This window comes from Pempheris klunzingeri, chromosome 2, assembly GCF_042242105.1.
Source record: "Pempheris klunzingeri isolate RE-2024b chromosome 2, fPemKlu1.hap1, whole genome shotgun sequence".
Taxonomy (NCBI): domain Eukaryota; kingdom Metazoa; phylum Chordata; class Actinopteri; order Acropomatiformes; family Pempheridae; genus Pempheris; species Pempheris klunzingeri.
Genome location: NC_092013.1, coordinates 7,095,776 through 7,123,137, shown reverse-complemented (window position 1 = coordinate 7,123,137; position 27,362 = coordinate 7,095,776). Strand labels below are relative to the sequence as shown.

Genomic DNA, 27,362 nt, shown 5'->3' with positions numbered 1-27,362 from the left:
CAGCACCAGCAGTTTAGCCTCTTCAGTAGCAGTACTGGACTTCATTGAATGTACAAAAGACTTTGATATCATCGACAAGGCTGCCTGTCATCCATTCCCCTCCAGGTTAAAAAGGAGAATATGACGTTTTTTTCCCCTACATACAGAAACAGCATTATTTTCTCTATAGTTGTGCAATTCAAATGTCTTTTTTTTCAAATTTTAGTCTGTTCTTTACTACATTTCCTTGTTTTGTTTTTTTTCTTGGAGATGAGCAGAAGGGAAATTGATTGTACTGCAGTGAGCCTGACTGACTCTCCTCGACGTGTCTGCCTCCATCACCCCCATCTTTTTATAGCCGAGGGGATTCATTGGCCCTCATGAAATGTCATCTTAACCACTCAACACATGCTCTCGCGTTTCTTTGCCGTTTCCATTCTGTAAAAACGAGCCCCGCGTTTTTAGCTGAAAACGAAGCGGTTCTGTCTGTTACTGCGACCTCGATCAGTCGTGTAGTTGAGTTTCAGGGATTGTTGTTGAGGGGGGGGCGGGCGGCCGTGGAGGAGGTCACATTGGATCTGTTACAGAAATCAATTTCAGCGGAGAGGTGAGCAGCTCGGTGATCTGATGACATCAAGCTCTCGCGGCTCCTCAGCTGAAACGCTACACTTGCTGTGCGACGTGGCGCCATCATCTTTTTTTGGTGCAAAACACTTTAAATGTTAGATCCTCTTATTTGAGGCGTATTTAAATATTCCAGATTTCCCCGTCGATTTTGGGCCTTAAGATTTGGTCAGTATATCTCAAACCTGAATGTTTACTAGTGGAGAGACCAATTGATGCGCAGAGTGTCTTTGCAAAGCAAATGTAGCAGATGTACCAAAATATCTTAAACTTGCTGTGTTTGTTTTTTTTCCAGGAGGGTACAAGAGCATTAAAATCAAGTTGTTTTTTTTGTTTTTTTTCCTCACCAGTGCTTTCCACCTGTGTTTTAGAAATGGTTCCTATAGAATTTCTAATCATTCATTAAGCTGTAGTTTCCATGAAACTGTCTTAGCATAAACCACAATATATGGCTGAATGCCATCTGGATATCTATGAACAGTAGCATCATGTGGAGAAGTTCCTATGTGAATAGTGTTCTAGCAGAAGTCTGAGGCAAATCGTCACTGCCGTCATGTTTTATCAGTGTCGTTGAGCTGTGCTTCGTTCAGTTACATTTTGCATGTGCAAGGAGTCAGAGAGGAAAGGAGGAGAGAGTCTGGTGTTGGATCAGAGTACTGCTGAGCACTGACCCCATCATACACAGGAAAGAAAAAACTTTTCATGGCAGATATGGAATCTCCAGCTGTCACTTGTGTTTCCACTTGTTTTTTTTCTTTTGTTTGTTGCTCCTCACTGCCAGTGCAGGACGTAGATGTCTGCTGTGGATTTGGGTTTTTTTTTCGTTACAGGTACTCTCTAGACAATGTGCATTTATACCTCAATTTACACAGGTCATGTCAGGCTTGGGTCTTTTGTAGAATACTAAGTATTAAAGTAATATTTTTATTGTTCATACTACATCATACCACTGTGACAAAACACCTTATCGGTTCTGATACTGGAATTGGCTGGCTAAAGAGAGTGCAGACAGGTTTTTTTATAGTACGGTTTATATATGATTTTAGATGCAGAATGGCGCTCCAATCAGATCGGACAATGTGATGATGCATGTAAATATTTTCAAGGTCTTTTTTTTTTTTTTTTTTTTTTTTTTTTTTGTTCGTTTGTTTGTATTGGCATGAACTTCTCGAACCATGTAGTTTCTTTACAGCCAAATGCATTCAAAGATGTTTTTCGAGTTCATGTTGTGAATCATGACTGACCGTTGGCAGTATGTCTGGCTGCTGTGCCTTAAACCTACGACTGAGGGATGATGTCCCTTTTTTATATAAAACTTCTCAATAGTCTGTGCAATATATGCCTTAAACTTTAAATGTGTGTTTTGTATAAGCATTTCAAAGAAATAAAAGGTCAGTTTTTCATAAATTCTGTTTTATTCCCAGTGTTTTGTTGTGTAGTTTACTTGGATTCATTTTACGAGAATAACCAAACTGCATCATCAGTGGATGATGAAAGGCTGGAAAACAAGTTCTTGCAATAGGCTTTTTTACACCATACATTTTGACCTGTTGCAGTAGGGTCCTCGTATTGTGCACACTGGCTCACTGTCATTGGTAACTGGGACATTTGCAGTAGAAGTGAGCCAGTGTTAATGTTATAAGCAACACCTGCTACGACAAGTCAAAATGTCTGCTGTGAAAAAAGGCTGAGGTACAATGAGAGTGTTACACTCGCAATAAAGATGTTTCTACATCAGTATTCAGGTGCTTTAAAAGCTTGAAGTATACTTACAAAAGTCAAGTAGAGTAATTTATTATCAGATAATCTTATACTGAAATGTGCCACGTTTTCTTGGAAAGGCAATATTTAAAAAAAAATTTAAATAACAGTTGCACTGGACAGAAAATGTCACTGAAAGTCTGACTTGAAGGACTCTACTATTGGTATTGTGTGTTACAGCCGTCTGAGTTTTGCTCTCAGTTGTAGTCCTTGTTGAAGTGAACATTTCATTGCACTTGCATTGCAAGTATGTTGTTGAAAGCAAATGTTATGAAGAAAATATCCAAGTTAGTGTAAAGTACATTATACTGCTTTGTAGGACAGAGAGCATCAAAAAAACACTGATGTAAGCAGGTGGTGAAAGTCACGTAAACACACACTCATCGGTCAATGGCATGAATAAACTTACTTTATTTGCCTGAGCAATTTCAAGACTGAATTCCTCCAACAACACAGACATACCTGATCCTTCAACAAATACACACAACCAGGGGATGGAAGGCAGAGTTTAGTCTAAAAGCTTTCATCAAGTGGAAGTATTCACCACTTTTAATAAACGCAATCATAATAATCAGAATGCTCCATAGTTTTTATCCACTTCTTACACACGGGTATACAAAAATATTACAGATAAGGAAGACTTGCTGCAGTGCTTGTGCAGGTGTGATGGCTAATTGGCAGGAAGAGGTAAACATTGCTGGTATTGTATGAAGCACTGAATCTGGCAGTCCAAACCCCACTCCCTTTGCACACACATGCGAGATGTTTGATGCATCTCAAAAGTCCAACATGGTTCCCTGCAATGATCTACAAATCTGAGGCTGCAGCTGACTTGCAGCTTTGAGACGCAAATACACCTCTCTTCGTGGTAACCCTCAAAGATGATACAAGATCAAAAGTAGCGTACTGCAAAATATTTCTGTGGATGCCGAATGAATCCCAGGTTCCCATCTCTTATAAACATACGTAGATCTAAATAAATGTAACACTTGAAATGGCCACTTCTGAGCTTTTATGAAAGATTTTGATATTTACTTTTGCTGTTCAATTTCTCTCAAACCTACGGGCCCGTAAAAATAGGAACCAGGGACTGATTTGTGGTGCAGTATGTGTGCGGGGGCCCGAGGCAGTCAGTTCCTCTCTTTACTCGTCATCCTTGTCTTTGGCGCCGTGTTTTAGGATGCGGGTGAACTCTGCGTAGTTGAAGTTGCCCTTCTTGTCGATGGGCGCCTCGCGGAACAGCTCGTCCACCTCTTCATCCGTGAAGCGATCGCCCATGGTGGTCAGCAGCTCTCTCAGGTGGTCCTCGTGGATCACACCTTGGACACAGATAAAAGCCATTAAGCGGGAGATAAAGCTCCAAACACTCGCGGAATAAGTGCAGCATGCGTGTTCTGTTTATACTGACTCACCAGATCCTTCCTCATCAAAACAGGCGAAGGCGTTGCGGATCACATCCTCGGGGTCTGTTCCGTTGAGCCTCTCTCCAAACATGGTGAGGAACATGGTGAAGTTGATGGGCCCTGGTGCTTCGCTCATCATCCCCTCCAGGTATTCATCAGAGGGGTTCTTACCTGAGGACGAACAACACCGTTACATGTATTTCTTGGGATTATATAGTACCAGAAAGTGTTTCTTCATGCTCATAAGTCAGCAGAACCCCAGAAATTGCATCAGGCTTTGAGGCAAATTGTGACCTAACTGTGGATCTACAACACTGGCATCCACCATGTGATGCCGTGGGGCCCAAAAATATTTCATGCCACAGTCTTGCATTGTGAAGGATTTTTTTTTTTTTTTTTTTTTTTGAGCGTGACAGCCCCCCACAATGTGACAAATCAGAATCTGATCCATTTGGAAAGGCTAGAAGAGCCACACAATTAAATCATTTTATCTCTATGGGCCCCACAATGCAGGAAATCCAGGTAATTTTACACCAGGAAGTTTTCTTTGTGTGCCATCGAGCAACAACGGGGCCCTGCCTCTGCCGAATCCAGCTCTGATAAAACATCCATGATCCCCAAAACTGATAAATGCAAAATGCAAAACACCTCACTCCCAGCATGTGAGGAAGTCTTTCTGTTAGAAATTTGTAGTTTCCGAACCAGAACTGAATCAACGCTGATGATGTCATCTGGGTTATCTAATTTTTTCTCAGACTGAGAGCTCTTACTGTAGCTACATTATATTTTATACAACTGCTCAGAGGTTGCATAGCACTCCTAATGATGAGTAAACTAAACTTCATACGTAAAATAGGTGGAGTGCCCCTTTAAAAGCAGTGTCACGTTGTACATGTAAAACTGGAATGTAGTGAGAACAAGTGTGTGTACCCAGAGAGGCCAGCATGTCGTGCAGATCCTCCTTGTCGATGAACCCGTCCCTGTTCTGGTCGATCATGTTGAACGCCTCTTTGAACTCCTGGATCTGAGACTGGTCGAACATGGCGAAGACGTTGGAGGTGGCCCTCTGGGGGCGCTTCTTGGTGGTCTTTCCCTTGGCACGCTTGCTCGACATGGTGGCGGCTGGATCTGGGCCTGTGCACATTCAAAAAGGGATGATTCATGGATTGGAATGTGATAAATGTAATAATTATAATGGCATAAATAAAGATTTCAGCATTGGTTGAAGTAGACGTGTATTTTGTATCACAGTGCTAAATAACTGGAGCACTGCATCCATGCAGCTCTCTCATGCTTGCTCTCTTTCATGTTTGCTCTTTTGTTTGCCTCAAGCGGGAGTTTTTTTCCCCCCCTCGTTCCCTCTAGAGAGAGAATGACTCTCTCTAAATGTCGGGTACAGTGATGGGTGTGAAAACGACATGTCTCCACAGTGCGTGCACACTGCGGCTAACTTCAGATCCTTCCAGAATTAGACCTGTCACTCGTGTTCAGGTCTGCAAGGATTTGTCATGCGTGAGCGTGAGTGTGTTTTGCGACTGTGCTCTAAACCAAGCGGGAAATAACAGGCAGAGGGCAGAGGGACAGACTCGACCGGCAGGAGGGAACAGGTAAATGTGGCTGGTGAGTCACTTATGAGCTATGACATCATGCCCTGAGAGGCGCTCAGGTGATGTGAACACGGTGCGTGGCACTAACTCACACACTGAGATCATTTACTCAGGTAAACGGAAAGATTACGCATCCCTTTTTTTGCCCCAATTTTTAGCCTTTAATTTATACCTTGAAAATTACACCATATAGGAAACTTACATCTATATAATTAGAGAGATGTACATTCACACTAATGTCAGTATGTAGATACTCTCATCAGTCAGAGTCACGTTAGTAAGTCTGACTGATGAGATACTGATGATATACTAATAAAACTTTAATTCTAATTTTGAAGTCTTTCTCTTAATATCAACAAAATTAACTATATAAAAGGGCCACAGTTGCCATTACATGCCATCTCAGGTCTAGATAAAAAAAAAAAAATAAAATAAATCACATAATTACTACAAATTCAAATACAGTATATTGTTTCTTTTATAATCTGTAAAAAGAGATTTTGTGGTTATTAAAAATATGAAAACATGTCTGCATTTTGGCCCACTTCTAAATCCCTGTATTTTATATCCCATTACAGTAATGGCAGTGTAGTCCAACACATATAAAAAGCTCTTTGCTGTCCTATATTCACCAAATCCCCGTCTCCAAGGACACTGTCTGTGTGACACTGGCTGTCATCATATCTAATGGGCTGGAGTAGCCTGCCATCTCTGTCGCGTCTATGATTCACAAGGGCCTCACAGAAAAGCTAGCGGAGGCAGAGCTGAGCAGCGTTTGGCTATCTCTTTATCTCAAATCATTTTCTGCGCAGCATACAGAAGCCTCTTACTCTGTTGCTCTCTATGCAAACTAATGCTGCTGTATCGCCAGGGAAGAATTCTAACTTTTATTGTCAATGCAAATTAGTATGAGCGATGCAGAGTTTATTGATTGTCCGCAGTAGCATTTACATGGAGACATTAAATCCAAAATGGATCCGTAGGCTTGGAGTCTCAGTATAAAAAGCTACAGGACATGTACTTGAGTGCCATGTCGTTCACTTGCTCACAATACCACACACACACACACACACACACTGTGCACACACCCTTTTTGTCAGCAGTGGTTTCACTCCTCCCTTTCACTCAATACAGACGCGTCGGATCACTCTTTCCTTTCATTTGACTACTGTTTGGCTGCTTCTGTCCCCTCATGTGCCAGAAAGATGAAGAAATCTGGAAGGTGTGCGTTGCTGGCATGAAGCCTTTACATTCTCCACAGTCACGGTCACTGAGGAAGCTGGAAACAAAACGGCGTCTAGATTTCAGGAACAGAGGAATTCCTCACTCTGATTAGGGTTTCTTCTCTCTCACGCCTGGACGGTAAAGTCTTCCCACAATACGCCACATTTTCAGTACACAGACACTTGCAGCAATTTAAGCTGCAAATTGGGCGACTGCGAGAGAATTTGTTGGGGCTCAAATGAAGCAATGTAAATTTAGTTATCTCTTTAGTGCATTCTTGTTTGGCTCCAGTGATACAGAAGGGTACGGTCTCCTGAGAGAGGCTGATTGGTGTTTTACTCTGTTTCCAGCAATCAATAAGATAGATTCTTTGGCTGGTGGGATTATTTCACAGCTTTCATTTTAAAAAGGTGCACAAAAACAAATCAGATTTAATGTCTCGCCGAGCCCAGTGCTGTAGCAACAGCTAAATATCGTCTGCTTCTGTGTGAATCAACAATGATTCACAAAGACGCAGAGAACAACTATTTATGACTCCAGCAACGTAAGCATTTGGCTGACGTGCCTTAGCTTGGCTTGCACTGGCAATTGCATTTGTTCTCTGTCCACCACGGCTCCTCTGTGGACCCTTTTATCCACTGGGATAACAAAGCTCCTCTGTCCCTTCGTCCAGCCAGGAACACACACACACACACACTCTTTGATATCACCAAACAATCAGGCTGTCATCCCTCAGCCTAACACCGGGTCATGTAGGTCACCACTACTCAAGAGAAGACTAAACCGGTCAGGAATTCCAAAAACAAACAGAGAGTGAAGTGGAAGTTAAGCTCTCATCGCCTATAAAAAGGCAACATCAGAGGCGTGTATGTCTGTGTGCTTAAGAGTGTGTGTGTGTGTGTGGATCTAAATGGGTCAGCTGCAATCACAAATTCCTCTGTCTAATGTGCCGTAGTGATGACATGGAAGTAAACACATGCATACATACACATGCTGCAGAGACAAACACATACAGGGGTCTCAGGTGAACATTCTCTACAGGCCTCTAATCGCCTGCATCAACAGATGAAAAAGCTCTATTATAGCTGGTCTGGCAACTTAAATCAAAGATCCTCTTCAGAAGCTCTCAGTAACTCTATCCTCCACTGACAGTTGAGCATTGTGCCACTGAACTCAAGAGAATTTACACTTCCAGTCCTTTTAAAACACATTTTCATACACTGTGCGCACTCCAGTGGTAAAAACAGCTTTCTTTCTCACCTCGGCTTCAGGTAGAAATATTTCAGAAGTCCTTTAGTCTGGGTCCGACACAGCAGTGCGAAAGGGAAGCAGGCAGTCCCACTGAAAAGTTTGTTTAAAGAATCAGTCTCCAGAGTGGGTCCCTCCCCTTTCTGCCCCGGCCAATGGAGAGGCCGTCCTGTCCTGTACAAAGACATCTCAGGCCAGGCCATTTCTCCATACAAGGCAAAAGAATGCACGGGCTGCAGCTTGCTACTGCCACAGACGCTGCTCGGGATGTTTGGGGAAAAGGCAGAAATGACAGGAACTACGATAAGGCTGCCTTATTTAGAGAAAAGGGCCTAAACATTTCAAGGAGGCTGTGCACGGCAGAGTGTGGAAACATGGGGGAGAGAGTTGTGAGCAGATGCAGAGCTGTTTGGAAAGCCAGTGTTTCTGTTAGAAGACTATAGGCTTCCTTAAATAGGCAGTTTGGTTCTCTATCACCAGTGCCTGAACGTGCAGGGAACACATTGAATTATGTCATGGGGGAAACTTACATCTGTTTTGTGGTTTGCTCGCTCCTTTTCTCATCATGTTTTATTACAGAAGCACTCAAAGGAAAACCTACTTGACAATTATTCAGCGGAAATAAATGTGTTCTGGTGTTTTTTGGCAGTTGTTTACTCTCTCAAAGCTGCTTTGGCAGGAATATTTCGCCTGGTTCTCTGTGAGGTATTGTCAGGTTATTGAACACCTCACAGAATTATTACATGTGCAAACATCCCCATCGCTATTACTGGGCAGCGTACAATGAATCCTGTAGCAGGAGAAGTGTGTGTCTTTTGGGTTTGACACCTTCAAATGTAAATAATTTATTAGTAATCCCAGAACCCTGTTTATGTTTTGTCCATTATATGTGTATCATACATCAAATATGTCACTGTGTTTATATTTAATTATGAAATGATCGCTTAGTCTGTTCAGTGTTGCTGTAATGAGATTGATTTACAGATTACAATCTGCTGCATATCTTCATCTGTTATTCTTTATATTGAGTGTTTCTTCTAGGAATGTCTTAAAAAATCAGATTTATTTTATCATTAACACAGTGCAGCATCTGTTTAAGAAATTTACATGTTCAGAACGGTGACACCGGAATAATTGTATTGGGATTAAATCTTGGAAATGTGGATACAAAGCATGATTGGAGGAATTCAGGCAAAGAACGTAGGCGTGCACAGGTGCAGTGATGCCCTCTGCTGGGCCACACCAGTGACTATTTCTGAAATACTGAAAATCCTTCAATGAATGATGATGAGGATAAAAATACTGCGGGTGGGTTGTGAAATTCGGCGCGCCTGCATACACATGAAGTAGTGAGACACACATATGGTGAGTAAGCATTTTACTTTTTGCAGTTCATCATGTGCTCATAACATTACCTAAAAATATCTCACAGTGGTTAAGTGTCTTAGAAATATAAAAACAGCCTCACGATCTTTAACACTTTCTGTCTGTTATTTATTCTGTAAATTGCTCACAGTTTTCTTTTTTCACTTTAAAATGAAACAGTTGAAGTGCCAAACACAGCTAAAATGATCACTGTGTTTTTTTGTATTTAGTATTTCTTTGTGTAAAGATGTACAGCAGACCACCCTCTAACAACCAGTCCTCCAGTGGAGAGGTAAATGCAGTGACACCTCAGTATACCAGCAGTGTTATGAACTCTCTTCATGTGACAGATATTTATATATCCAAGCTTTACACCGTGTATTTTCTGTTGACCCATATTGTCAACTTTCATCACTGTTGCCTCAGGATCTCCAGTGCACCATCCTAGTCTGTTTCACTAGCCATGGTTAAAAACAGTGCTTTAGCAGGGTGTCACCTGTGGATTCACTGGCTAGAAAAGCCTCCACACAGACACTTAATTTAGCTTAAAAACATGATCCGAATCAGGTTGAAGGAGAGGAGGAGCAATTTAGTTTAGCACTGTTGTCTGTGTGTGCTGTTTGATGGAGCTGTTTAAAACGTGCCCGCCCATAATCTACAATAACTGCCCAAATATTTTACTGTCTTCTAGTGGGCCTATATAACATATATTTATAGGCTAATGTAATCGCAATACATGTTGAATGTAAAAATGAATTATGTGAATGTGTCTGTGTTTCAAATCTGTAACAATACCATTGAATCACTGCATATGATTAAAGTTTATAAATAATTTAAAAGTAAAATTGAACATAGGCTTTAGAAACAGGCTTCATCCATTACTTTAAACACTGCTTTGTGTTGGATTTGTGTAATGTGGGTTTTCTTGATTGTACAGGAGACTCCGAGTTAAACTTTAGGCTACATATCAGTTTCCAAGGTTTTGTAACAGGGTTGTTTTAGCTTAACTAAGAGGCTCTGTTCTCAGGGATAGTGCCAATCAACAGCTAAAATCAATGTTTGCTAGTTAGCTGCGATATGAAATCTTTATAGATTTTTATAATAACAATAGTAGATAGTCCTATTTAGCTTAGCAGTTATAATAAACTGTGCGGACTTTTGTAGCTGCGTCTCAGTTGTCAAAACTGACAAAATGTAGCCTTACATCTACAGACAGATATGGGGATCAGATCCTGACGCGTCAATCAACCAATCAGTCTTTATTTATATAGCCAATCCATAACTAATGTTATCTCAGTAAAGGGCAGGTCTAGACCAAAATCTTTGATTAGGAGAGACGCAACAAGATTGCAAAATTAAGTATTCAAGAATCCCCACATGAGCAAGCATAGTTACATAATCTTGCAATGACAGTTACCTCCTCTGACCTCTGACCTTTGTGGCTTCAGTTTGTTGCAGTGTGAAACTATTCACTTCAGGTTAATTTCAATTTGTATTTAAAATAGCACTACAAGGTAATAGTAAAAGTACTACTATCATTACCTGTTTATTCCTTATCTAAAATTATGATGTCAAATTAAAAACTAAATGAATTTATGCATCACTGAACGCTTTGTTTACAGTTTGACGCCAGGGGCGGGTCTTTAGGTTTTCCGGTTTGTTCATTGGCTGTTGGAGTGAGTGACGTAAATTCTGCGCAGGCGCAGTATACTAGGAAGCGTCCGGGATGGCTGTTATGTTCTCAAATTGAAAAGCACCTCGAAAGGTAAGTTACCGTCTGCACGTCTTCAGCATCAACGCAGAAAGACAAAACTATCCGTAACATCTCCCAGCACTCGTGGGAGATGTCAACTACTCAGAGCAAGCAGGGTTGAGTTAATTTGACGGATTATTTTTTTAAATACTTGCTGTAACTGACACGTCGTGGAAATGTTTCCACCTCAATCTCCTGTCAAGACAAAACACAGCAAATTCTTAATGAAGTTCTGAACGGTGAACACCAAGCTGTAGTTTTACACTAATAGGACGTGTCTGTAGTTTTTATTAAAGCGGCTGAATTAACGGGAGTCGACGTGTTTCTTTGCGAGAGTTTTAGTGAATTGCGCCACACAGCGAGACTGTAGGTGAAGCCTTTGCGGAAGTTGTCTAAAGTTTGGGGTGCATCGCTGTTTTTAGGCATTTGACATATAGCAACACGTAGGTAACCTATACTGAATAACACAGTTTAATTCTCAACAAAAGCCCGTAGGAAATAGCTGTCTTTTATTAAGTTATTTACACGACCTTCACAGGTTTTGTTTTCTTGTACCCTGGGGGGCTGACTTTCTCAGTACTGTCTGAATCGGTGATTTTAATATTATGTAATAGCTGATATAACAGACAGTTTTTTTTTTTAAGTGCAGCTGTAGTCCAGAGGGTGTGACTGATGCTGAATCAGAGTGAAGTAACCTCTCTGTGTGTCTGGTCAGTAAAAGCCATGCATGCAGTCTCCACACACGCACACACACACACGCACACACACACACACACACACACACACACACACACACACACACACACACACACACACACACACACACACACACACACACACACACACACACTTGGCTGGCTCTCAACTATTTGGAACAGGGTGACTGATTGATGAATGAATGTAGTGTGTGCTGAGACAGTGTAGTCGAGTCTGTCGATCAGAGACCATCTTGATATATTGATACCTGATGAGGTTTGGGTTCAGGTAAAGTTTGGTTATTAACCATTCAGAACCTCATTAAGAATTTATGTCATTTTAAAATCATTATCTTTCAATTTGGGATTGTTTATAGGACAGAAAAAGCAGCAGCACCAGTATCAACATCATCTGTTTGAATTCTTCAGGGAGGAGAAGTGAGTTTTAAGGCCACGTTGCTTGAAATTACGCCAGTTTACAAATGAGGAATAGGTAAAAAAAAACAAAAAACGAGTTTAATACATTAGAAGTAGCATGCTGCTACAGATGAAAACATTTAATCTTGGTGCATTAGTTATTAAACGCCCCCCTCCCCCAAGTCTGCCCCTTCTGTCATTCCTCCACTGGCCTACATTTCATCGCCTCTCACTACCATTGTCTGCAGCCGGCTTTTGTTCTTCCCGCTTTTTAAATACAGCTGACCAGGCAGTTTCAGTCAAGTATCACCCTAAATCAAATGCAGACACGTTAGCCTGAGCGGGCACAGACTGGTGTCAGAAGGCTGTGAGCTACACACTCATATTTTACATTTGTGCTGTTGGGTCAGTCACATGATAGGCGAGAGTGCTTCTTTTTTTTTTCTTTTTTCTTTTTTTACAGGACAGCTACATCAACTCTAATGACTTCTCTTGTTGTTAGACATTGCTGTCCATCTCAGGCCTACCTCTCTGTCGTGTCCTCTTCCATATAGGCAGAGATATCCATCAGCATTTTCAAGTTATCTGCTCGAGTTCCTCCCAAGTCGGCCAGGCCCGTGAAGGACTTTCCAGTGTTGGTAGAGCATGACTGCTGGAGAGTCCCCTCATCTTTGATGGCCCAGAGAGCTGTGGTCAAGCCCAGAAACTGTGTGGTCGCTCAGTTTGTGTGTGTGTGTGCGTTTTCATGCCAAGCGTGTTTGAATAGCCTGTCCAAGCCTTTCAGAAAGTGCTGGTCTGGCTGTCATGTGCAGTGCAAGTGAGGAAGTATGAATTCGGTGTGACAGGAGGGTGTGTATGTGCTTGTGAAATTGTGTGAGATAGAGGAAGCATCGGCGTGTGAGTGAATATACTAGGACTCTCTCATAGATTGCTTTATAGTTACATAGCTATATTCTGCGTCCTAGCTCAGACCGGAGAGAACTAGAGTGCTGTCATCTCTGATGCCCACTGATCAAGTGGAAAGTCCTATTTAGCTTAGCAGTTATAATCGACTGCGCGAACTTTAGTTGCTGCGTCTCAGTTGTCAAAGCTGACAAGATGTAGCCTTACACCTACAGACGGATATGGGGGGGTTAAGTGGCCGTAGCCTTGAGAGGCAGCCGAGCATTCTGGGGAATGGAGTTGAATGGTGGAAATGGAGTTAACGTTTCTTGAGATTTGATTTCCTGTGGTGGGAAAAGCCTTTATAGTGTTGTCGTATGGCAGGACAGAGGTCAAGGGAACCCAGCCTGATTGGGAAGGCACATCTGCATCCTTCAATGTGGGTAAGACATGAGAGTGGTAATGTGGACGTTGGACAGATGATGCTATAGACAGGCTTGAGTCATTGTGTAGGTGTGTGTTAAGTCGCTTTTTATGTTTTCAGAGCCTGCCCAAGGTCACCTTGCCTGTTGTCTGATGCTTTCCTCAGGAATATGAAGGGGGATTATTATAATCTAACTCAATAGCTTATTTGAGTTATTGGCTCGGCTCTTGAAACCATATTGGACGTTCTGAGGCTCAGTCGAGTCTGACTGATCCTGACACACATGGTCTCTTGTAATCTTTGGTCACTAAGTGAACAAACACGGAGTAATGGTGTTGGTCTTTATTGCTTGTATACTTTTTATTCACTTGTTGAAGCACACAATTTGAAATTCCCCAAATTATAGTGATAGTTACCTCCTCTAGCCTCCAGTTTGTTGCTTAAGTTTGTTGGAGAATTGAAATATTCACTTCATGGGTTCATTGTAACTTCTATTTGAAGTAGTATTACAAGGTAATCGGCGATGGTAATATCTCTTCAAAGAAGTGCTGTCTATACATGACAGGGGCCTGTAAGGCCAATTGAGGTAACATACTTACATAATTACTACATACAAATTCCACAGAAGCTACTTTGACTCCTGAGTGTTGATGCGGGTCCAAACCTGGCTAAATGGGATGTTTTCAGTAGCCTTTGGCAAAGTCTGACTTCATGGCTTACAAAAGCTACTTCTTCTTGGACATGTTCTGGCTTGCTGTGGAGTAACTGATACATCATGGGAAAAATTGTCTCTGCGCTGTTTTCTGTGTAAAGTTTGAAAACTAGCTAGTTGTATTTGGTTTCAGACTTGTCTTACAGTGTTGACAGGTGTGGCCAGTGACTCATATTTTGTGACAAACACCCAGATATGTATCTGTGATAAATCTTATGTTCCTTCCGAGCTGTCGACCTTTGTCTCATTAGTCATGAGCAGGATCCAAATCCAAAGGTCAGAATGGTGTAGTCAAAACATTAGAAATACAGACAGACTGCAATCATTCAAGGGGCAGCCTCAGTGGGAATGTTTGATGGTACTTGGCCTGAAAATCTTGTGATATGTGAATCTTTTATTTGGTTCACAATCTAGTGGGTTATGTAACACGGGAACTCGGTTTGCCAAAAGGCAAATGTGCTAAATTAAGCATTATAACATAATACTTAATGTAGTACATGTATATTAAGCTTTCTTAAATGCCATCTGCTGTAATTATATAAGCCCAAATTCTATGAGTCTATATTTTACTGAGTGGATGACATTCCTGTTGAGTGCTGCTGACATTGTGAAAACAGGATGAAGGATCCAACCACAGACAACAAAAAAAGACAACACTGAATGCAATCATTTTTTGTTGCTGTGTCATGCCACTTGGCTTCACTGCTTTCACTTCTTTTTTTTTTTTTCTTCTTTCCAGTCCCAAACCATGAATATTGTCGGCCAGTTTGCGGAGACGGTGTTTGTGACGGTGAAGGAGCTGTACCGTGGCCTTAACCCCGCCACTCTTACCGGAGGGATCGATGTCATCGTGGTGCGACAGCCGGATGGATCGTTCCAGTGCTCCCCCTTTCACATCCGCTTCGGCAAGCTGGGTGTGCTGCGCTCCAAGGAGAAAATTGTCAGTCTCTGCCGTATTCAGTTATTTTACATGACATTTCTACTACAGCTTTCTCTGTTTGCTTTTGGTCAGTCTGACACATAACATTCACAACTGTTATTTTAGGTGGACATCGAGATAAATGGAGAATCAGTTGATCTGCACATGAAGCTGGGTGACAATGGAGAAGCTTTTTTTGTGGAGGAAAATGAAAACATGGAGGTGAGGCGACCAACATGTTATGCCCATTGGCTTAAGCTCTTCATATGATCCACTGAATTCTTTACTCACATTGCATCAAACTTTTCTTTTCATCCCTCTCAGTCCCAGGTCCCAGCCCATCTGTGCACCTCCCCAATTCCTCTTGAGGTCCCCGAGGACATCGAGGAGACCAATGAGGGATCCTTCATCGCCGGGTCTGGCGCCCGCAGGAAGAAACGCCGCCGCAAGCGCATGCGCTCTGATACTCACTTGAGAGAGGAGGCCAGCTCCTCTTCGGATGAGAGAGACAGAGAGAAGGAGTGGGAGAGAGAAAGTGATCAGACCGGGCAGGAGAGTCCTGCCAAAGAGGAGCCTGTCACACCTTTGCAAATCAGGTCAGTGATCCGATAATAAAATCCGATAAAAGCTGTTTTTTTTTAGGTGAACTGACACTCTTGGCTTTCTGGTAACAGGAAAAAGCTTAATCCATAATAATGTCTATGAGCTGCTGAAATTCCAGTGCTTTTGAAAACACCTCTTACGACGGATGGGCAGTGAGATGTATATTATGACTGATTAGCCTTAAAATGTATTTTAGGCGGCACTGATTGTCCACACGTTCAAGGAAGGACTTCAGCTAAATAGTCTCTTACGCAGACTGAGACCCTCTGGTAGTTTAGGCTGAAAACTAAAGGTGACAGGAGCAGTCTGCCCGAGAGGACCAGGAGTGCAGAGTTAGTTCCTCATTTTATTTCACCTCATAAGACACAATTTTAATAAGAAAACGTTTTTATTGGGTAAAACTTTTCCTCTTTTTTTTTTGTATTGACTGCTGTAAAGCACTTTGCTACTTGCATTAAAAACTGCTATACAAATAAAGTCCTGATTATTATTATGATAATAATTATCAGCAGCCACTATTGCATTCAGCTGAAAGTCACCAGCTAACACCGTAACTCTTCATCATCTCTCACATCTTCTTAATAAAGGCACCGTGCTTGTAATTGTCAGCCGTAAATAAAGCTGCAGAGACGCACACAGTGATGTGGATCCTCAGTGGGACGGTCAATACCAGCAGCCTTTTTTACGGGGAGTCATGAAGGTTCAGTTAACACAGTAGTTAAAAAATATCTTCTTGTGTGTGCTTAAGTAAATCAGTGTACTACTCGCTGTCCGAGGAGCCAAATGAGGAGCTGGTGACCACACAGACCAGAGACACTCATCCACACTCAGATGGCGAGCAGTCACCCTCGGAAAGGTGAGGGAGGTTAATCTTTACGATGAGTTTACTGATACATTTGTTTGTGCTGAGCAGCCTCACTAAGGCAGTTTTCTCTTTACCTCTACTTGTCTTTCTCCTCCCCAGCAGTGTGTTTTACAGCCGGCCGTCCTCTCCTAAGAGCGACTCCGAGCTCCTGGTTAAATCCCAAGAGTCCTCTGGGCCTCAGATGGAGTGGAACTGGGGAGGTTTTCCCATGGTATGGCGACACACACTTGCACTCTCACACAGACAGGTGTAGATGTGCTTTTTTTTTCCCACTGTCTGTCTGTGCTGTAGATTTGAGATTGTCATGCTGACACACCGTCTCAAATTGCCCCCTCTCTGCCCTCCCCCGCACAGCTGTGTCAATCAGAGCGGACTCCAGTGGAGCTGCAGCGCATCTCTCCTCCGGGCAGTTCTCATTTCCGCACCATCGAGAGACAGGACTCCTTTGACGGGGGCTATGAGCCTGTGATCAGCTGTGGCAGAGTGGGCAGCGTAACAGTGGTCAGGCCACAACCCAGGACTCACTCACTAGACCTGGGAAGCCACGTTATGCAAACCACTCCTATATCCAAGGAGAAAGACTCTCACATCACCCATTCCACACCCAGTGACCTCTTCAAGTCCGCATTAGTGGAAGAAGAAAACAGAAACTCATCTCCTTACTCAGCAAATCTATTTAATGGCCCTGATTCTGTTGCTAGCAAAGAAAGCGCAATCAGTGATGAGCATGTTAGCGGTGGGATTGACAAGATGAGCATTGGGAGCAAAAATAATGTCACCAAACCAAAGAACGTACAGGAACAACCCATTAAAGAGAGCGAAGAAGAAGCAAGTCCTAGCAGTGCAGACTTATCAGATCCACAACAGCAGGGTGCCTCATCGGAGCAAAGTCACCAGGGCTCCTCCAGTAGCGCCCCTGTCAGTGAGGGGGACAGTGGGATAGATCCCTGTGCCGAGGGAGGGGAGGAGGAGGGTGGAGGCTCACTGACTAACACAAATGCTGATGGGAGAGACGCTGGGACCAGCTGGGGTGCCGCAGAGGGGTTAGCAGACTCTTCTGAGGCATCCTCCAGAGTGGAGCAACAGGACAAGAAAAAAGGTAAAGTATTCTCTCATTCTCTCCTTGTGTCAGGTGTGTCTTATTTTAGACTTTGCATTAAAATAATTGTGTCATCGTTTTATGTCTGTGCCATTTTGTTGCAGGTAAACGTAATCACCATCTGGGACCAACAGATATTTACTTGGATGATCTGACCACGTTGGACCCTGAGGTGGCTGCACTCTACTTCCCCAAGAGGTAAAATGATACATAAAGGACATGCTTCACAAAGCGCAGTGTTAGTGACTCATTTTTAATTATGTATGAAATCCCCATCTTGAAATCTCTGTTGTCCCTGCAGTGAGACGGAGGGAGCGTCTCAGCACGGGGCAGAGCAGGGCTCCTGCTCAGGGAGCCAGTCGCCTCAGTCAGTGGGCAGCGGGGCCATGGACAGCGGCACCGAGTACATGTCGGACTCCACCTCCTACAACATGGATATCAGCATGTCTCTCTGCGGACAAGAGGGCGACACCAGTCAAATCACTAAAGGTAGGTGAGAATGAATCCGCGTCGGTGCTAAATGTCAGCAGCATGTGGAGTACAAGAACACGTGTTCTCCCAGTGGAGTAAAATCAGCTGTCGTGTTGTTTTTGCCATCGATCCAGAAAAGTTCATGGAGCACATTGTGACATACCAGGATTTTGCCAACAATCCAGGAATCATTGAGGATCCCAGCCTTGTGATCTGCATCAACTCCAAGTGAGATTTGGAATTAGATGTTTATTTGTTTACTTAAACAATCTACATTACAAAGATGTTGTTTGACTCTGTATGTATTTATTTAAGAGGACGTTTCAAAATGGTCATGGAGTTTAGGTCTGTGGCCGTTCGTCAGCTGGTTTTTGTCTTTCACAGCTATTATAACTGGGCAGTGGCTGCTCCAATGGTCTTGTCAATGACAACTTTCCAGAAAAACCTACCCAAGGTATTTTATTGTTTCTACACCAGACCTCAATAATGACGAATCATCCTTAATGTCACACACATTAATCACACCGAGTTCTTTTTAATTGACGCACCAGTTAACAGCACAAGACAGAGAAGATGTTACTTAACCTGTGAATGTGATGATCAATATGGTGGTGTGTGTCATATAGAGTACGATAGAGCGGCTGGTGAAGGACAAGATGCCCAAAAAGTCTGGGCGTTGGTGGTTCTCCTGGGGGAGAAGAGACATGGACAATAACCAGGTACGTTTCTACAATAATTACATATAATAATCCATCCATTGTTTTTAACAGGGTTTTCTGGCCTTGTTGGCTCGGGTTGGTTTTCTGCTCTGTTGCAGTTAAAGGATTAATTGAAGTCACTAGTCGCTGTATTGTCTGTTTGTAAAAACCACCGGTGCCACTTGACATTGTTGTTGGTATAATAGTGTAACCTGTCAATGTGACCTCCTTGTTTTCCAGCAAAAGAACTCAAAGGAGGAGCAAGAGGAGCCACTGACAAGTGCTTCCTCCACAGTACAGTAAGTCACCTCACTAAGAAAGGATTAAACGCAAGTTAATAAACCTTCTAAATCCTTGCGTGCAGTGTTTCAGCTGGAGTTTGGTCCTGCTGATCCACAGCTGCTTTGTGAGTGTATTTAAGGTCATTCAGACTTATTGCTGGAAAATGCTTAAAAAAAGGACAGTAGAGTTCTGTACATCTTTATTTTGTTTATTTGGTTGCCATGATGGACACAAATAAATAGTTCTGTAAATATGCCAGTTTGGGCCAGAAATAGTCTTTTGTTTGTAGCAGGCATTAAATATAGTCACACGCTAGCTAATGTTTCATCGTCCTTATCTGCTCCCTTTAGTTTCATTCAGTTTAGTTTCAAATGTCAAATTTTGAATTTTATGGGGAATTTTTTCACACATTTTTCACATCCTATTTACGAACAAAACAGCAGAGAAAGTGCGTGACGCCTTTAGATGGATCCTCTATTTAGCTGCAGAGCCCCCCCCACATAAGCACAATACAAGATCTGATAAATTATGCAGAATTAATATCAGTATTAGAATTTCTTTATTTTACATACAGTAAAAGGTATACAATATAATGTGTGTATCAACTGAGACTCTCACCATGTAGTTTACCTTTCAGCCACCAGAGGGTGCCAAAGCTTTGTCTATTAGTACATTATTCAATAAATACTCAGGAATCGCCACAAAATCAAAGCTTAAGCCAATCAATGATGCAGATCAGCATGTGAAATATTTTCTTATTTCAATGCACAAATCCCTATATCATTTTTTTGTGTCAGTGATTGCGAGCTGTCAGTTATTATTAATAAATGTAGACACTGTGACAAAAACCACAGAGGGTTAAATGGAAGCGTGTTGTTTCCCCAGAGCCACACTGGACGACATCGACAGTGACGAGGCAGCAGGCCTCGGCAGAGAAGCCACCCTTCCATCCAGCTTGTCGGCAGAAGCCCTCAGCGCCACCCAGTGTATCAGCCAGATGTACCGCAAATCACTGCGCTTGACCTCTAAACAGATAGTAAGAGATCCGCACATACACACTTTCCTACACCCACAATAAACATTTGAATCTGTTGTATTACACATTTAGAGGACGACCAGTTTCCTTGTGGTTTTTTGCACCAAGCTCACTCTCTCCTTTCTCATGACTAGGGGCAATTAAACCTGCGCGAAGGAGCCAACAAGGTGGTGTTCAGCGTGACCACACAGTACCAAGGCACCTGTCGCTGTGAGGCTGCCATCTACCTGTGGAACTGGGACGATCGTGTCATCATATCAGACATAGACGGCACCATCACTAAGTAAAAACAACAGTTCTAAAAAACTATGGTGCATAAACAGACAATTGGATAGAGAGAGATTTCAGTGAATGATAGACCGTAGAGGTTTGTGTGAACTGACACTGTCACAGTGTAATGAGTAGTCTTCACTGTCTGTCTCCTGCAGGTCTGATGCTCTGGGTCATATTCTACCTCAGTTTGGAAAAGACTGGACACACAAAGGCATCGCCAAACTCTACCACAAAATCCACCAGTACGTGAAGTTTGTGCTTGGAAAATGTTATCAGCAGTTACTGAGCAGAAAAACTTTGTTGTTGTCTTCAGCAGTTTTCCTATTGTATTGTTTTTGCTTTTTTTTTTTTTATCAGCTCCTATTACTGAACTTTCACACGTATTACTCACAACAGAAGAAGCAAAACCAGATAAAGCGAATCCACCACGGGTGATTGCGTCCTGATGTCATTCTAGCTGCAGTTGACTCTTATCTGCGTTGCCAGATGTTTTCCCTGTTTTTCCCGTATTGCACATGCATGTGCTTTTTAAAACAAGTACAGCTGTTCAGTTAATTACAAAAAGATTGTTATATTTGAAGTGCTTATCTTTTCTTACACACATCCAGGGAAACAGGATACAGTACATGTGTGTTGTTGAAAGTGCTGATGAAAGGAGCTTAATGTTTCCAGACTCTGTTTTATTAACTAAAGTGCTAATACAGTTGCTTCTCTCCTTGCAGAAATGGTTATAAGTTCCTGTATTGCTCAGCACGGGCAATAGGTATGGCTGCCATCACTAAGGACTACCTTCAGTGGGTCAACGACAAAGGCACTGTCCTCCCTAAAGGCCCTGTACTGTTGGCTCCCAGCAGCCTCTTTTCAGCACTCCACAGGTAGCAAATACTGCCAAGACAGTGTATGTCCTATGTAGAGTGTCAATTAATTGAAGGATATAAACGTGTACAGTATCCCAACTCTGCACTGTGTGAATTTGTTCCTGGAGTTTGAAAATTAATTGTAATCTGGCCTCTGGTGGCCACATATCCAGTAAACACAGATACTTTGCTACCATGAAACTGGCTGAATACTGTATGAACTATATAAGTGAAGATAAACACTCGAGCAGATTCCCCTTTTGACTGTGAACTGTCTTTCCTGTCCTGTGCAGAGAAGTTATCGAGAAGAAGCCGGAGGTTTTTAAGATCGCCTGTCTCAGTGACATCAGGGACCTGTTCAACCCGCAGAGACGGCCCTTCTATGCGGCCTTCGGCAACAGGACCAACGTAAGCGGCAGACAGCAGCAAGTCTATTACCTGTTGAGGTTGTTTTTTTTCCCCAGCTTCTCAGTTGTATATTTGGCAGTGATTCTAGCCTCTGGGTTTGTACACACTCACATGAAGAACACACACGTGTGATTTGACATTTGTATACATGATAATGTTTTAATTTAATGCACACATCCTGTAATATGCTCCAGCAGGCAGACATGAAGTGTGAGAAATGTGGATGTAAAGTCTGGGCTTTGCTTGTGGAGATCGAGTAAGCACTGGCTAATGATTGATTATACATCAGTGCTGTATCAGCTAAACAGTCTTTTTAGAGTACATAGATACGGCAAAGGTTAAAGAGCCACCGAAGCTCCTTCGTGTAACTGTATTGCTTTGCTGCCCTTGATTTTGCAGGATGCCTTCGCTTATAAGCAGGTTGGTGTGCCTGATACCAGGTTATTTACCGTCAACCCGAAAGGAGAGCTCATCCAGGAGAAGACTAAAGGAAACAAGTCCTCGTAAGTGTGCGACAGTACACAGATATAAATGCCTTTTTATGCTTTGAAAGATATACAATTGCATAAAAAGTGTGCACATACAACTTTAGTTTTATGTGTGTGTGTGTGTGTGCGTGTGTGTGTGCGTGTGTGTGTGTGTGTGTGTGTGTGTGTGTGTGTGTGTGTGTGTTTTGCAGATACAGCCACCTCAGTGAGTTGGTAGAACATTTCTTCCCCATGCTGTCTGTCGAGGGCAGCACGTCCTCGGTTTTGGACTGTCCTGAGTACAGCAGTTTCTCCTACTGGAAGGAGCCTCTGCCAGAGCTGGACCTGGATGCACTGTTGTAGACACACACAGACACATACACACACACACACACACACATACACACACATACATACACATACACACACACACACATTGTAAGGCAAGCACAGGAGCACAAATACTCTTATCTTTGTTCTCTCCTTATTCAGAGGATTTCCAAAGGAGTTTTCCCAGCATGCCTGAATGTTGCCTATAATAGACCTGCCAACTGTAGTGCCTGTTTATGAGACACTGAGTAAACTGGAACAGCTGTCTTATTTTACAAAGACAGGGCCAAACGAAATCATAATGCACGTGGACTCTACATTTCAAAAATGGGTACATAAAATGTTTATGCAGTATCTCGGTGCTCTTACACTGAATATGGCTGTTTACACAACATTTTGATATTTTTATGTAAAAAAAAAACAAAAAAAAAAACTCCAACGCTAAACATGAACAACTGGACAAATATACCTTTAGACTGTTTTCAGTTTTTTTGTTATTGCATATACTACCAGTATCACAGTCATTCCACATAGTGATTAAAACACTTTCTGGATATGGTACCTCTCCACACTGTTACACATTTCATCTCTTAACACTAACCAGAAACACATTTCTATAGAAACTGAGCTGCATTAAGTGATGCCTAAATCCTGCACATGCCAAAATTATTGAACTAATTTTGACCGCTTTCTGTGACATAAGTTTTCAGTTCACGAAGCTCAAAGTTCAAAGGGGTCGAGCTACGAAAGAACCCTGTTATGCTTTATTCAGTTGAGATATATTGTGTATCTCTATGTTGCTGTCAACGGCGGATGTCTTTGGACTTGTGTGTTGGTGAGGAGGGTTTTTATAGCTACATGTACCGAGCAAACCAAATACAGTGTGATAATGTATTTAAAATACTTCATATTGTCTGTTTGACCCTAATAAATGGTAGCTAGCTGAGGTCTGTCAATGTTGAGCATTAATCTGTTGTTAGAACTCACAACTGTAAGTTTATTTTCCTTTTAGTTCCAGGACTGCAATAACCGGTTGATCTGAGTATATGATCATCATGACACTACACAGTTCACTATGTCTTCCTTCAAGAGTTTCCTTCCTGCAAGTTTAGAAATATTTGGACACTTTAATGCAGAAGTGGGTCAGACTGACTTTTATTCCAGAGGTGTGTAAACAGACCATGAAGGGAACTTTACCGAGTGGTTTAGCCTGGCACTGTGCCTTTGTACAATAAAGACATTGTTATATTTATTGTTTTTTTTTTCTTTTGCATATCTTTCGTCATCCGACTGTGTGAAGGTGCATTGGAGCTGAGGATTTTGCTGTAACTTCTTAAACCAAATGTATAGAAATATAAATGAATTTATTAAAATACAACACTGCCTGGTTTCTTTGTACTCCAGTTGAATTGTGAAATGGTGGATTATAATGTTAAAAACTCAACATGTGTTTTGTCTTTTTTGGTTTTAATTGCAAGAATGACACATTACCGAATGGCCATCACTGCATTTTGTCATTGTTGTTTGCGTTTCAATTTATGCATAATGTATGAATTATGGGGGGGGGCAGAGTGGGTAAATGGGTAAATAGAGGCATGCATGAAGGCAGGCAGACACACACACTGCTCAGGATGGATTAACCCCGTGGATCTCCAGTGAGACAGATGAAGGTGTCCGTGTTTATGAAAGGCGTGGAGGGATCCGACCGCTGATCTCTGCGTCAGTGCGTTTTAATGACTCTGAACAGGAAGGCAGCACTCAAAACTACTGTCGGATCACGTAAGTCCTTGTTGCTTTCGTCTTTTTCCTTTAGAAAATAAACAAAAACTCACGGACAATCTGAATATACTGTGAAAGAGTTCAGCGTCTTCGCCTCCCTCGGTGCGTGCTGCGTATGAGGTGATGTGCGAACGCTTATGAATAATAATCGCATGCCTAATTATTTTTTAAAAAACAAACAAATTAGTTGAAATCAAACCTGTTCCCTGCAGCAGAATTTGCCTCACATTGTAACTCTGATTAGTTTGAGTGAAGGAGTGGAAGCTTTAGGGATCTGGCTCTGTAGAAATCGAAACTTAACTAAGAAGTAATCAGACAAGCAGCCGAATGACGCAGAGATGTTGTTCTCCACCAGTCATGGCCACGAGGTACATTTTCTGCAACTACATTTTCCGATTTATAGTCAGAAAATAAACTGAAAAAAAACCCAGATGTGGTCCAGTCTGTGTTCATTTTGGCCTTGGATTCTTACTCGTTTCACTTGGATGCTCATTCTGTGTGGCTTCCCTGTGCTGTGCTTGGTCATGCATGTTGGCTATAGTGACTTCCTGCAACTCCCACACCTGCAAGACAGATGCACATGCTGTGCATTGTACTATTCAGGGTAACTAATACCATCGAGGACTTGAGGACACTGAAGTGAATGTGGGAGGTGTGAGTAGAAAGACATAAACACACACACTTTATATAGATAGCAACAAAACAGGATTCAGTATTTTTCCATTTAGATATTCATGTTGGGAAAATAAAATCCACAGAAGACCTAATCTGACAGTTAACACAAAGTGCAAAGGAAAGAATGAAACAACCTGAGTGTATTTGATGTCTGGTCATAATTTTTTTGCGTGATGGGACTCATAACCTCCTTTTCCCTCTTCTAAAGAGTCTAATAAGTCAGCCAAGTTTAATGAGATGGTCTAACCCCGAGTTGTCTGTTTCTCCAGCGCCTGCCGCCATGTCTGCGAGAGAGACTGAAGCAAACTTTCCTCAAAATCAGCCACAGGTGCTGGCTTTGGAGCTCACCTGCCCCATCTGCTTGCAGCTCTTCTCTGAACCAGTTTCTCTCCCCTGCGGCCACCTCTACTGCCGTGGCTGCCTTCAGACGATGGGAGAAGGCCTCGACCAACACAACTGTCCAGAGTGCCAGGCAGAGTACCAGGGGACCAAAGACCTTGTGAAAAGCTTCAAAATGTGCAGCATCATAGAGACCTACAAAGTCTCCGCTGGGAAAGTCTGCTCCACTGCAGATGCTTCCGACGTCGGCCGCGTAACGATCAAGAGCGACGGCAGGTTTGTTACAGAAGAACCAAACAGAGAGATCGACGAGAGCTCAGGGTGTGAGGGCAAGGGTAGCTTTCAAATTGGGTCTGGATCCACAGAGCAGCCCTTTTCTGTGGATCAAAAACAAGGCAGCAGCAAAGGCAAAAAGGAAATGGCTGAACCGAAATTCAGACTGGCATCTCAAGTCACAGATTTGAGCCTCAAGTTGGAGATGGCAGAGAGTGTGCTGAGGAAAGAGAAGGAACGGGAGCTGGAGGTGGCCGCTGCTAGTGGGCAGCTGAGAGAGAAAGCGTCCAAACTTTTAGGGCAAATAGAAGATTTGTCGCAGAGGTACAGCGCACAGGTGATGCAGCTGATTGACGAGGAGCTGGCTCCAGGCGAGGCCGGTATAGGCAGCCGAGTCAGTCACGCCTCTGAGCTGACCAAGCAGCTGAGACAGGCTGTGCTCACAGCCGAGTCCCTCCTGACCGAGGAGGACGAGGCAGCGTTTAGGGACGAGCTCCGTACTCTGCAACCGCGCATTGTGGAGTTGATGGCCAAGCCTGTGGAGGAAGAGGAAGACCACATTGAATCAAAAGTCAACCCAGCACGAGCGTGTCCCAAGCTGGAAAGCATGAGCGCCGAGCTGAGGGAAAGATTAGGAGAGATTCAGCGCTCTCTCCGAAACACCCTCAACCCCTCAGAGGTGACCTTTGACCCAGAAACAGCCCATCCCAACCTGGTCCTCTCAGAGGATTTGAAGACAGTGACTTTCAACGCCACCAAACAGCCCTACCCATCCTCTCCTAAGAGGTTCACCAGCTTCTTCCAGGTCCTCAGCACCCAGAGCTTCTACGAAGGGGATCACTGCTGGGAGGTGGAGCTCGAAGGTTCTCCGTGGATCATTGGCATGTGCTACAGTGGGAAGCTAGCGCGTAGCGGGCTGCCATCTGCTCTGGAAAGCAGCCGGAGCTCCTGGTGCCTGATGTGGTTCAACAACCTGCTGACAGCCTTTGAGCAGAGTCACAGTGTGCCGCTGAAGAAGACCACGGTGTCACGCAGGCTGGAGATCAGACTCAGCTTCAAGACCCACAGGCTGAGCTTCTACAACATCAGCCCTGTCAGCGGGAAGACTCATGTGTACACATTTAAGGCCAACCTGACTGAGCCGGTGCACCTGGCCTACAGGATGATGTCAGGGCACCCCAAAGCACGTGTCACTATTTATTCATGACCACAGCCATGTTTATACATGAGCTCTATATTCTTAGCAAATGTGCCACATAGTAGGGAGAGCAAAGAAGTGATATGTGAAAAAGCAAATTTGAGACTTATTTCCTCACTCCTCAGGCAACAAAGAGTTCAGGATTGTACTCTGAATGTTTTGTGTGATAATATATGGGCATAAAAATTACATCACAGTTTGCCTGAAACAGTGTCTATTATTGTGTTTTATTGCAGGGTAGTTTACCGTAATGCGTAGTGGGTAAAGGTTAAAACAAAGGTATAAACATTGAAATATATTGTGTTCATGATTTTTATTTCCATCAGACAAATAAACTCCTTACAGAATTCCTTGTTTCCCAAGCTTCATAATATGTTAGAATGATATCCATTTATTGTTTACACCTCTGGGAGATATTAACTCTCATACCGTGTATTTAATAAGTGCCTTGATTTAAACAAATCTAAAAAGAAAAACTATCACAGTATGTCCTCTCCTTTTTATTGCAGCATGTTCAAGTCATACAATTATCTTTAAATAAAACACACTGCAGGTATACAGTTCCAAAAAGAAAAGAAATCCAACAAAACGACTGTATATACACAGCAGTATCGTACAACAATAACCAGACAATAAAGACAAATATTTAAAGCCTATCAGTTCGACTGTTTTCATTTCTTTGCTGTTCAAATATAG

General features: G+C 42.6%; 3 protein-coding genes across 4 annotated transcripts; 2 read left to right on the top strand and 1 right to left on the bottom strand.

Annotated features, from left to right (window-relative positions):
- Positions 1 to 2,751: 2,751 nt before the first annotated feature.
- myl9b (myosin, light chain 9b, regulatory) lies at positions 2,752 to 7,939 on the bottom strand. The gene is made up of 4 exons (XM_070840173.1): positions 7,859 to 7,939; positions 4,698 to 4,901; positions 3,777 to 3,938; positions 2,752 to 3,683 (listed from the first exon to the last, which is right to left on the bottom strand). The coding sequence occupies exons 2-4, from the start codon at positions 4,879 to 4,881 to the stop codon at positions 3,508 to 3,510; spliced, it is 522 nt and encodes a 173-aa protein (XP_070696274.1). The 5' UTR covers positions 4,882 to 4,901; positions 7,859 to 7,939; the 3' UTR covers positions 2,752 to 3,507.
- Positions 7,940 to 10,911: 2,972 nt separating this feature from the next.
- Positions 10,912 to 23,846, top strand: LOC139210163 (phosphatidate phosphatase LPIN2). Of its 2 annotated transcripts, none has more exons than XM_070840161.1 (20): positions 10,912 to 10,976; positions 14,834 to 15,034; positions 15,140 to 15,235; positions 15,338 to 15,609; positions 16,365 to 16,472; positions 16,584 to 16,692; positions 16,836 to 17,580; positions 17,685 to 17,778; positions 17,882 to 18,069; positions 18,186 to 18,279; positions 18,436 to 18,505; positions 18,678 to 18,770; positions 18,990 to 19,048; positions 19,917 to 20,067; positions 20,202 to 20,350; positions 20,496 to 20,582; positions 21,063 to 21,215; positions 21,491 to 21,605; positions 22,005 to 22,108; positions 22,285 to 23,846. In XM_070840161.1, exons 2-20 carry the CDS (start codon positions 14,843 to 14,845, stop codon positions 22,433 to 22,435), a joined length of 3,030 nt encoding a protein of 1,009 aa, XP_070696262.1. In that variant the 5' UTR covers positions 10,912 to 10,976; positions 14,834 to 14,842; the 3' UTR covers positions 22,436 to 23,846. The 2 variants fall into 2 exon arrangements, with proteins under 2 accessions (XP_070696262.1, XP_070696253.1); XM_070840152.1 differs by having other exon boundaries at positions 16,581 to 16,692.
- Positions 23,847 to 24,052: 206 nt separating this feature from the next.
- Positions 24,053 to 27,243, top strand: trim107 (tripartite motif containing 107). The gene is made up of 2 exons (XM_070845989.1): positions 24,053 to 24,181; positions 25,126 to 27,243. Exons 1-2 carry the CDS (start codon positions 24,136 to 24,138, stop codon positions 26,673 to 26,675), a joined length of 1,596 nt encoding a protein of 531 aa, XP_070702090.1. The 5' UTR covers positions 24,053 to 24,135; the 3' UTR covers positions 26,676 to 27,243.
- The last annotated feature ends 119 nt before the right edge of the window (positions 27,244 to 27,362 follow it).

Coding starts and splice junctions, on each gene's coding strand:
- myl9b (XM_070840173.1), bottom strand. CDS start 4,881: ATGTCGAGCAAGCGTGCCAAGGGAAAGACCACCAAGAAGCGCCCCCAG. Junction 3,939..4,697: donor CGACATGCTGGCCTCTCTGG/GTACACACACTT, acceptor GTTCGTCCTCAG/GTAAGAACCCCTCTGATGAA. Junction 3,684..3,776: donor TTTTGATGAGGAAGGATCTG/GTGAGTCAGTAT, acceptor TCTGTGTCCAAG/GTGTGATCCACGAGGACCAC.
- LOC139210163 (XM_070840152.1), top strand. CDS start 14,843: ATGAATATTGTCGGCCAGTTTGCGGAGACGGTGTTTGTGACGGTGAAG. Junction 18,070..18,185: donor CACCAGTCAAATCACTAAAG/GTAGGTGAGAAT, acceptor CCATCGATCCAG/AAAAGTTCATGGAGCACATT. Junction 20,583..21,062: donor CTCTACCACAAAATCCACCA/GTACGTGAAGTT, acceptor CTCTCCTTGCAG/AAATGGTTATAAGTTCCTGT.
- trim107 (XM_070845989.1), top strand. CDS start 24,136: ATGACTCTGAACAGGAAGGCAGCACTCAAAACTACTGTCGGATCAC. Junction 24,182..25,125: donor CAAAACTACTGTCGGATCAC/GTAAGTCCTTGT, acceptor CTGTTTCTCCAG/CGCCTGCCGCCATGTCTGCG.